At 42.7% G+C, this 11,481-nt stretch overlaps 1 protein-coding gene across 11 annotated transcripts in view; it reads right to left on the bottom strand.

Annotated features, from left to right (window-relative positions):
* Positions 1 to 3,425: 3,425 nt before the first annotated feature.
* The window catches only part of LOC142566826 (uncharacterized), a 52,351-nt gene continuing 44,295 nt past the window's right edge, over positions 3,426 to 11,481 (bottom strand). For 5 of the 11 annotated variants that reach the window (XR_012825144.1, XR_012825143.1, XR_012825137.1 and 2 more), the window contains exon 5: positions 3,437 to 5,300. Coding sequence is in view for 1 of the 11 variants with exons in the window: in XM_075677716.1 (XP_075533831.1) it covers positions 5,066 to 5,300 (235 nt within the window). In the remaining 10 variants the exon portion in view is untranslated. Of the gene's footprint in view, positions 5,301 to 8,456; positions 8,597 to 11,481 lie in introns of all 11 variants that reach the window. The other 6 variants (XR_012825139.1, XM_075677718.1, XM_075677717.1 and 3 more) reach the window with 3 other exon arrangements.

The raw sequence follows: 11,481 nt of genomic DNA, 5'->3' as shown, positions 1-11,481 counted from the left end.
TCTATTACCTGTTTCACTGGTGGTCGTGAGCTATCGCGTCTCTGAAAGAGATAATAGAAGGAGTGGTAGAAACAGGTGCTCGAAAAGAAAAAGAAAGGAAAAATACTGAAATGGTATAAATAGGTAAATAAAGGGGACAAAAAACTGAAAGAATAACAAGGGTAAAAAAGAAAAAAAGAAGTAAAAACAAAGGCTAAGAAACAACACTAACTGTTGTTGCCTATAGCTTGAAATTTAGCATAGTGAATAGATTCTAAAACTCCCTTTGAAACGTGTATGCCTATTGGTTGCAATGTCTTGAACTTATGGATAAGGTACGATTCTCTGTATTTCCTTTCTCGTTCAGAACGGAAATTTGACTGTAAGGTGTAGAGTATAAGTTCATCAAAGTTATGACCTGGTTGGTTGAAATGCTTGGCAACGGCTTTGGGAAGCTTTTTAGCTGTGTCCTTGCGATGTCCGTTTAATCTGACGTTCATTTTTTTTATTGTCCCGTTTCAGCGATATATTCTTTCTTACAGAAGGAAGATTCAAGCATGTAAACCGCATCCGAACTTGTACAAGTGAAGCAGATTTGACTTCATGTGTATAACTATTTGCGGTGCTTTTAATTTTAATGTCACTTTGAAGGTACCTGCAGGTTTTGCACCTAGGGCGACAACATGCTTTTATTACGGGGGAATGATGTTGGCTGACTTTAGCGTGCACTAACATGTCTTTAAAGTTCGTGTTTCGGCGATAGGTAACCCTGGGTACATCCGGGAACGCTTTTCGCAGACGCTCGTTACTTGATAATATTGGGTGATATTTTCTTAGGATGTTGTTTATGTTTGGGAGTGCATTAGAATATTTTGTTATAAAGGCCGGCGGTCTGTCAGATTCTATTATGGGCTGTCTCTTCGCCAATTCCGACTGTCTCTCCAATCTTGACACATCATAAGCTCTATCGAGAGCAACTTGGGGATATTTCCTTTCTGCTAGCGTTGCTTTAAGGCCATTTAGGTGGTGGATATAAGCGTGGTCTTAGCTGCAGATTCTTCTTATTTGTTTTGCTTGTCTGACAAAAATTCCTTCCTTGCAGTATCAAGGGTGATGACTGTTGTAGTCTAAATATTGCTCGCTATCCGTAGGCTTCCGGTAAAGTGTCGTTCTCAGTTTTCTGTTTTCTATGTAGGCTGTCGTGTCCAGGAAGTTGATCTGATTAGGAGAGTGGTCAGCAGTAAATTTAATACTTGGGTGAAAGCGATTGAAATGGCTAATTTAGTCGGTCAATGCGCTTGTGCTGTGTTCACATATTATAAATATGTCATTAATGTTATGAAAATAGATGTGGGGTTTTCAAGGGTAAGATTTCAACAGGTCTGCTTCAAGCTGTCCCATGAAAACGTTTGCATACATGGGAGCGAATGGTGTTCCCATGCTTGTGCCGAAAGCTTGCATATCTTGAATAGAATTGAATTCGAAATAGTTGAGCGTGAGAACTAGCCTAAGGAGCGATAAGTAAACTTCAAGAGCGTGCGCTTGGGGATTGATTGCGAGGGATTTAGAAACAGCTTCAATTCCTTCACTCATGGGAATGTTGGTGTAAAGGGCAGAAATATCCAAAGTAACTAGAATAACACGGTCGGAAAGGATTTGGTTGGTGTTGATGCCGTCGATAATTCGAATGAAGTGCCGCGTGTCTTGAACGAAAGATGGGTGGGTGGTGGGGATGTTTGACAGGTGGTGATTTAAGAATTTAGATAGTGACTCAGTAGGCGTGTTGTTATTAGACACAACAGGCTGACCTGGGATTTCTGCTGTAAATATTTCTTCGACCGGAACTTTATGTATTTTAGGAAGAAGATAAAAAGCGGCCTGCTTTTTTGTTCTTGGGCAACACAAAGCGATATTCAGATTGCGTGATTAGTTCCCTGGACAGGAGCTCCGCTATTGTTTTTCACAGTATTGCTGTAATCTGAAGTTGGGTTAGAGTTGACTTTTCTATAATCGGTGTGGTTGCTCAATTGTTCGGAGGCCTCATTCTTGTACTTTTCAATAGGCCAGATTACGATACTGCCGCTTTTGTCTGCTGGTTTTATTACAATATCATTCCTTTTCGCAAGTTCTTTAAGGATTTGGTGTTGAGCGGGGGACAAATTTTTGCACTTCCAGCACTGCCGCGCTGACTCTAAAAATTCCTTCGATGTCAGCTTTATGTATAAATCCAGGTCTAGGCATTGTTCGGTTTCCGGTGTCCATGTGCTAGGTGGTCTTAGAGAGTCACTATCTTGCTTTCCTATGTCTGGCCTATCGAAAAAGAACTCCTTGATGCGCATGCATCTTAAAAACTATATTACATCTTTGTGGAGTTTGTATTTGTTTACTGCATTGTTTGTCGGACAAAATGTTGGACCACCCTTCAGGAGATCAACTTCTTCGGGGCTTAGACTCTGGGATATGTCTACTACATTGCTGCAGTGCTCTGGATGCTCGCCTGTAGGACTATCGGTAGAGGTATGTGCTGCTATGTATTTACTTATTTATACCATTTCAGTATTTTCCCTTTTTCTCTTCTTTTTTTTTACGAGCACCTGTTTTTGTCGCTCCTTCTATTATCTCTTTCAGAGACATGATAGCCCACGAGCACCAGCGAAAAAAGTTATGAGGGCAGCTGTGCATGCCGTTGACACGCCAGCTGACACACGGGCGTTGACACGTGATTGACAGACGACTGTGTCCCTGGCCTTGTTCACCGCACTCCTTTATTCTCAACTCGACACCCTACACCGCTAACACACCTTCGCTCGTTGCCGCACCCTCCACCTTAGGCCCTCTCCCATTTAGAACCCCGCGTATATATACTGTGGCAAGCAAAGCATGTCGCTTTGAAGAAGACAAGTCCACTTGTCGAAACGTTGGCTGCTGCTTTCACCTTGCTCTCGTTTTACTCCGTAACTACTCCTACCAATTCTAGTTTTTTTTTTTTCATAGTATAGTATGCTCTGGTGCATTCTCCAGATTAATGTTAAAGATAATTAAACTCTCGGGTTTTACGTGCGAAAACCGCGATATGATTATGCGGCACATCGTAGTGTGAGACTCCGGATTAATTCTGACCACCTGGGGTTCATCATCGAGCATCTAAATGTAAGTGCACAAAATCGAAACGTGGCTGCCATGGCCGGAATCGAACTAAAGACCTTGAGCTCAGCAGTACATTGCCACAGCCACTGGGCAACCACGGTAAATTCAGACTAATGTACTTTGCTTCATGTGGCCTTGCTCAGGAATTCAGGTTTAGGTATCCTAAGGGGCCACAGACCTCCGCACTTCGAAAAAGAACTTGTCATGCACCCAAGAAGAGCACGAAGCTCCTTTCTAGCTTCATGTATGCTTTCAGGTGGATGACTATCTTTTCCCTTTTATAAAGCAAACGGGTATAGACAATATTTTAATTGATACCAAGAGAAAGAAATGAAGCTGGGCAGGTCATGTAATGCGCCGGTTAGATAACCATTGGACCATTAGGGTCACAGAATGGATACCAAGAGAAGGGCAACACAATTGAGGATGACAGAAGACTAGGTGGAGCGATGAAATTAGGAAATTCGCGGGCGCTAGTTGGAATTGGTTGGCGCAGGACAGGGGTAATTGGAGATCACAAGAAGAGGCCTTCGTCCTGCAGTGGACATAAAACAGGCTGATGATAATGCTGATGATGAAAGCTTCTTCCACCTTGTGGATTTCCATAGTACTAATTTCTCAGACCTTCATATTAATGTATAGGTCTTCTAGTGTACCAACGTAAGGGCCAATGTTGCAAATAATTGGCTTTCAGGCCAATTCACTGAAAGGTGGATGTACCAATAGGCTGATAAACTAATACACCAATATACTAAGATCAGTACGCTAATAGACTAATACATCAACAGAATACAGCTTGTGTTATCTAATAGCCTATAAGTTTTTTTATTAAAATTCATGGTAAAGCAATTTGCAAATGCATGTTTTTGGGATATTTCCTATTTACCATTACCTGCAATCGTTCCCCCCAATCTATTATCATGACTACTTCCCAAAGATGCTAAACGAAATCGAGATCGCATTTCCTTGCCTCACACTATTAACAATTATTTTCATGCTTGAGGAAATATGGGAATCGTGGAATTCTCTTACATATCATGTGATCATGAGTCACGCCCTATATTCCTTCCTATCAGAAAGGGCTCTATAGCAGCAGTCACCATTGGTCAACACTCTATAATATTACTGAGAACAGCATAAACGTTGAAACATGTTTAGGAGCATAACTTATTGCTCTACCCCCCTCTCTCCCTACATGTTTTATTGCTTTAGCTACACTTATTGTTTGTCTTTTGTGTCCTTCTACCCCTTTTGCTGGCTGTTTTTTTCCCCCCAACGCCTACTCAGCCCCTGGCATGCTTTTATTGCATGTTTACTTAGTGGACATGTTATGTTACACAGAAGCTGGCACTTTGCCATCACTTTCTCCCAATACAGAATTCATAAACAGTTCATAATTTTTTTTTATCTCAAGTGTGGAGGGACCCGTCGCACTGGCTTGCCATGCCTGACTTGCCAAGACAGAGCCTCACAGCACGAAGACATGTGCTCCACATGCTGTCAGAAATTTCACTTCAGAGTTTTGTGTGTTTAGATGACCTCTCCATAGATGGCACAACAGACACGCAATGTTCTTCTTTTGCACAAATGGCTTCAGGAGAGGCAGGGAGTACACTAAAAACACAAAATGAGTATAGTACTAGAGAGAAACGAGGGTGGTGCAAGGGTGGGTCCCCCGAGTTACCTCGGCAGTGAAAGGGTTCAATACAGTGTTGTTGCTGGTGTGTAACAGATGTTTTTTAAAGTGTAGATGGTTTTTAATGCAATAATTTCCAGGCACCGGCATCACAGTGAACAGTTTTAACAGTGCTATTGCTTATAATAGCTGCTACCACTCTGGCTACCTGCCAGTCTCCGCAGGTGCTAGCTAAATTGTACTGCACACACATCAAGCCTGGGATGGATGGAGCTGATGAGCTTGCAGGAACATGGGCTATATTCACAGCAGCAACTGGCGAACAGATCTGGTGAACATCCCAGTCACGTCATGGGTGAAAACACTAGGAGCAGCAAGGACATTGTCTTCACACTCCCTACAATTTCTTGGGGCACAACTGTGGGTGCTGGAACAGTGGCATTCCTGGTGCTGGGCCACACTGAGCCAAGCACCACGGCTTACAGGGCTGTCTTCGGGCTCCTCAACGACACCTGCCCACTCTGTTTTGATGGTCAACCTGCAAGTTAAAAAGAAGCATGAAAGCCATCACAGTTTTTGTACACAGCACAGTGATTTCAGAAACTACATGGCAGGAAAATATGTACCCTCCCATTTTCACTCTTGCTGACAGAGGTGCATGTATGTATCAACCAGTAAAATGGGAAACCAAGAGGCATTATGGCTGTTCTAGCTTGACACTAAATTAAATAATCTAGTAAAAAACAACACCATCTAGTAAGTGTCCCATGAAAATGACACATTTTGAATGAGAAAACAGCTCTTCACTTGTATGCGCAGAGAAGTGCACGTACATACTACCATGTCCTAGCACGCCAGTGCCCATCGGCTCGGAAGCTGGGCACCTCATCATACCTCGAGATAAGCGCAAAGTTTGCAAGCGATAAATTGCAGCATGTAATATAAAAACTTCCTCTGCTCATAAGGCAGTGCGTTACAGCATTGCTGCTGGCACAAGAGGTTTGTGGTGGTTGCCAATAGGCTCGCAGATTGTTTAGGGTACACCTTTATTGTACCACAGCCAGAAATTGTTGCGCCTTGAAATTAAGCACGCCTTTCCTTTTCTCACTGTTTGCCAACAAAAGCCACAGCCCCATGGCATTCCGTCAATGATATGAGACTTGTCAGTAGAGCTAGTAACTAACTAACCAGAGAGGAGTGTTGAAGCACAGAAAAAAGGCTGTGATACCAAATTAACAAGTACAATTTCCAACAAATTTATGGCGTAACAGGGTAACAGCGTCTGATGGTTATAATTCAGAGTGCAAAGAGTGCCACTAAGTGACATGCACACTGTTTAAGCTGCAGCATTTAAGCTCTTCTTGTACGAGTGTTATTTTTAACCTGAGGAAGAAGATGTCGATTAAACTTATAAGTACATTTAATTAATGAATTTAATAAATTACCTTGCAACAGCTTAGAACATCCAAAATTAGTTTCACCTGATTTGCTGGCTTAGGGTGAAATTCGTGTGCATGTTATGAAAAACTGAAATTGGCATCTACGGGTGCTCTCACTCAATTTAAAAGGGCCTTGACACCAAATTTTCAAGCTTGAATATTGCATTGCATGTTAAGCCATATGCGTCCCACAGAAAGCTGGCATAATTTAAGCACATTCAATGCCGTAGAAAATTTATATTTCAATTTTTGTTTACATTGCAGTTGAACTGTACAGCAGTCTAGCAACACTGAACAGCGACGAAATGAACTGACACCCTCGGAAACGGCTTCCTCGGGTAACAGAAGCCAATCTCGAAGGCCATGTTTTGGTGTGCTGCACACACTGCAAGTGACTGCAGGAGCCATAAATATGTTGTCGCCACCATGTGTCATTTTGTATTTGCAGGTGCATCTCGGTGGTTTGCTGCTACTTTTAATCGAGTGAGTGAAGGTATTGTGGGCACAACTCAACGGTGATGCTCCTGCTGCGCTGTTGGGTGCCAGAGCAAAAGGTCCGATGTGGTCTGCTCACACTGTTTGAAAGCAGACAACACAACATTCCCTCATTTTCTGACATCACATAGTCCATGCAAAAGTGCTGGTCGCTAGTCAGTAGAAGGTGTTCAGAGGCAGGGACTTCAAATAGAATATTCAAGATAATGTATGTGCTCATAGCTAAGTTTTTTTTTTTTGTACATATATAACATATTGGGCCACTTACTTTCAGTTACAATGTTAAACTGAGAATATAGTCGCACGACCGTGTTATGGTCCTTTAATCTAAGTACCCATCAATTTATTCCATCTGCCGAGCAATTCAATCCAAGCACCACACAAATTAATCCAACTGCCAGTCATTTTAATCCAAGTGCCACATATTTTATTTTAAGCACCAGGCAATTTAATCCCAATGCCAATCAACTTAAACAAAAAAGCAGTAAATTTATTCGAAACACAAGGTCCAAATTTCAAGACAATCACAACTTCAGAAAAGGTTAGAAGTTGATAGCCTTCATTTTTTTTCAAAATAAAAGGGAAATATAGGGTACAAGTAAATTTCCTCCCACGTAACTAATGACAACTTTTGCAGGCTGTATTTATTTTTGTTAGGGTGAAAAAGCGGACAGCAATTTGGGCAAATAAGTGGGAAGAAATGTCAGCATGAGATCATTAAAAGGGCCCTGAAGCACTTCTCCAAGTAATCACAGAATGGAGTCACTCACTATTAGAGGAACACAGGGGACAAGTTACAACAAATGATTGAGGACCTTAACACAGAGAGTGCAAGAGTGCGGTTAAAGACTAATATGCAGAAAACAAAGATAATGATCAATAGCATGGCAAGAAAACAAGAGTTCAGGATCGCCAGTCAGCCTCTAGCGTACACAAAGGAATATGTTTACCTAGGTAAATTACTCACAGGGGAACCCGATTATGAGAAAGAAATTTACAGAATCAAAATGGGTAGGATAGCATATGGCCCACATTCTCAGACCCCAACGGACAAAAAATTAAATTATGGGGTTTTACGTGCCAAAACCACGATCTGATGATGAGGCAGGCCGTAGTGGGGGACTCCGGAAGTTTTGACCACCTGGGGTTCCTGAATGTCTGAACTTCTTTTATCTGTAACACCTATGAGACATATAACCTTATTTCATGTCTCTGCACATAAGGGTGTCATTGGCAACGAGTCGCAGATACTATTGGAAGCTCTGAAACATTTCACAGTATTTGCTGTGCAATTTTAGCATCATTAAACTTCAGTTAGATCAAAAATGTGTGCCACATCCCTTGCTGAATGGTGTATAACCTGGACAAGGAAGAATTCAGACACCAAACCTTTTTAAATGGGTTCCAAATACCCATAGCATTCCTTCCTTTTCCCTGCCCAAAAACCAATAGCCTATCTACCTATTTCTCATGCCGGCTTACCATTTTATTATTACCCCTCATAGCCACTGTGCACGCAGTATTGCATGTACAGGTATTCTTCACTACTTTAGTGATTTCCCATTAACCAATCAGCGGCCGTATTCTGTAACGGTTCGCTTTGGAACCAGTTCACTCTCACGAACACCATTGATCGGCACTTCGTTGTCATCATCCCTGGTGGGCATGACAACAAATTTTGTTGTCATCACACAGGTTGTCAATGATCTGGAAAGGAACCCGGCGTCTGCTACGAGAGGAACCGTGGAGAAGTGGCTCACTTGAGGGTCGTGCGCGGTGGCGAGCATGATCTTGATGGTTGCTAAGGCAACCATGGCCGTCCGCAAGTCTCGCGCTGGCTGGCACGACGAGAGGGATGCCGATAGTGGCTTCTTTGATTGTGTTGCTGGCGAGCGTTGGCCTAAGACAGCAACATGACGTATGACATGAGTGAAGGCGAGTTGCGAAGGCAGTTTAGGCACCCCAAAAACAGAATGCGATGGATTTGCGAAGAGCTAGAATATCGCAAACCACAAGATTTAGTAGCGTTGACACTCCGACACAAGTGTTCTGCGTGCTACGTTTCTCCTTTTTTTTCTTTTACTGAGGATTGTTTTCAGCACTGCGTCTGGAATGTAGAAGCTATTGGGTTATTGCAACCATCGGTCAGTCGCATCATTACCGCCGTCGCTAGGGTCATTACGGTTGAGGGAAAAGAAAAAGGGGTGAGAGATTTCTCTCCACGCTGCAGGAGAAAGCCGCAGTCAAGAACGTTTCCTTGACCGCGGCAAGATTCTCGAAGTTGTGGGATGCCTGGACGGAACTCTCATTGCAATCGTCCACCCCAAGAAGCTCAGCCACGGCTAAACGAAATCCTATTAGAGCCACGGCCTACACACCGAGAACTTCTTTGATTGCTTAACGCATGGCGCACCACCTAGCAACAAGAAATAAATAAAGCAACGCAGATAAAATTAAAGCACTAGCTGTCTATGTCGGAAGCTAAGTTATTAGTGGAAATTAAATGTGCAAGTTTTGTAAACAAACCAATATTTTTTTACCGAACTAGCAACATCCTTCAGTTATTATATCGTCCCCAAAGTACAAACAAAAATGATGACGTGACCTTGCGACGGAACACTGCAGGGTCATTGGTCTCCCTCGCGCCATGACATTCCACTCTTTCTCCGAGTGACATCACCTTGACGTAACAGCCAGACCAAACCGTTTCTGAGGTTCTGCGGAGCCGACCGCTTCTGTGGCTGTTGTTTTCGGAGTCTACATAGTTGTTGCTGCCATAGGTATTCAGTCGTCTGGTCCTGCATCCGAAAGTACTCGTGATGCAGACAATTAGCTGTGAGATTCCCTGCACCGCACTGAAGTTGTACTGAAAGGTACTGCCTGTAAAGTCGCGCCTGGTGGTTCCACTCGGACTGTAGGATCCTGCAAACTCTGGTGGAGTGTCGTGCTGAAGGAAGAAAGCCTCCGAACAGGGAAACCAAGTCTCGAGGAGCGATCTTCATGCGTAGACAAAAGGAGAACCTCATCCATGTTCATGAGTCTGTTGCTTTACTTGAAAAGATTCTAGAGGTCCTATCTCTCGGGCCGAAGTTTGCTGTCCAAACCAAAGGGCTCCCCAGAGAACTTCAGTCCTACATTCGAGATGTCTCAAGGCTTGTCCCAGATCACGAGGTAGGCCACATCATATCGGAAGGTATCGATGTACTACAAAGGTGCACCCAACCGAAGGCGACGATATCGGTGAATCGGTGGCCTCTTCACTCGTAGACAATTCACTGTGTGTGATTCCAGCCGATAAAGCAGGGTTTTGCTGTATTACCTGCTGAGGACTTTACCTTCAAAGCTCCAGAAGACATCAGTGCCACGTTTAACTGTCATAGGGAGCTGTTGCTGGCTAAGGTAAAGGCGGTGGCAAAGCACATGTGCAACAGACTTAATCTACAAAAATTAACCAAGGCCTTTGAAAGCAGTAAACGAAATCATCTACAAGTTTTCTTTAGTGCCAAAACGCAAAAGACCGGTGTCCCATTACGATTGTGTCAGAAATTGATACTTGGCAAAAGCGTTGGGGTATTTTTACAACATATGTTGGGCCTTCTGCCTGTCAGCGACCATTTCCTTGTTAAGAGCTCAGACACTGCGGTTGATTTTTTGAAATTACATTCCGACCGTGGCCATCAGGCATTTTCTATCGATGTTAAGGAGCTTAGAACTAGCGTATTAAGAACTACCGTATTTACTCAAACCTAACATGCACTTTTCTTCCAATAAAACAGGTCTCAAAATTGCGTGCGTGTTAGAATCGAGTGTGACCCTAATTCTGTGTTACCATATAGCCATTAGCATTTCAAAAATTTCCACCTCATACGCACTTCGAGTCTGCCTGAAGTATGTGTGCTTTGGTAATCCTTCCTTACTTTTGCTATCCAAAACGGGGTGCAAAGTAAGGATGCAAAACTGCTATCCTTACTCTTCATATAGCTGTCTACTAATTTGCTATCATAATTGATGCTTCGCCTTTCAAGCAAAACTGCGGCTTTTTTATTCATCGTAACTTTAGTGCATTGGGAGTAAATCTTTGTTTTTTCCAAATGACAGAAAGTTGTATTTCTGTATGAAAGAATGAGGTGCGCGGTACTGTAAAGGACTTTTTTTTTTTTTGAGGTCATGGCAAATGGGTACGTGTTACAATCGAGGGCGCTTTTTTTTTCCCTGTTTTTTTGGTCATGGAAAACGGGTGCACGTTACAATCGAGGGTGCGTTACAATCGAGTAAATACAGTAAGTTTCTTGGAGGCGGCATCACATGGCTCATAATTATGTTACATGCATGCGCAGTTCGTTTTCTTCATGTAAGTGCATGTGCAGTCTATACTTCTTCACATATATAAACCAATTCAGTGGCACAATAAATTTAGTTGAAAGTTTGCGCTTGGTGTGTGTTCTTCTCTTACGTCCGTGTCTTTTTTATTACACAATAATGCTTGAGTACAGCAATTACACATTACTGAGAATACTATTGCAATGACAAAATCAGCCCTTGGTGTTAGTGAGTCAGTTGCTTTCCATGACACTGCATGACGACATTGCGGAAGTGAGTAAGCAATTTTTTGCTGTGTGTGATAGTAGGTAGTAAGTTCCCTGCTGCATGCAGTTTAGTATTATTTGGCTCACATGTTCATAGTTGCCTCTACAACTGATCCGCAACATTTTTTACTATGGTCAAAAAGTGTTTCTTGGCCCCTTTAAGAAAATTGATGACATCTGGAATTCTTGGCTACTCACA

The sequence above is a fragment of the Dermacentor variabilis genome, unplaced genomic scaffold (assembly GCF_050947875.1).
Source record: "Dermacentor variabilis isolate Ectoservices unplaced genomic scaffold, ASM5094787v1 scaffold_13, whole genome shotgun sequence".
In the NCBI taxonomy this organism is placed as follows: domain Eukaryota; kingdom Metazoa; phylum Arthropoda; class Arachnida; order Ixodida; family Ixodidae; genus Dermacentor; species Dermacentor variabilis.
This window is presented reverse-complemented; position numbering and strand designations above follow the sequence as displayed.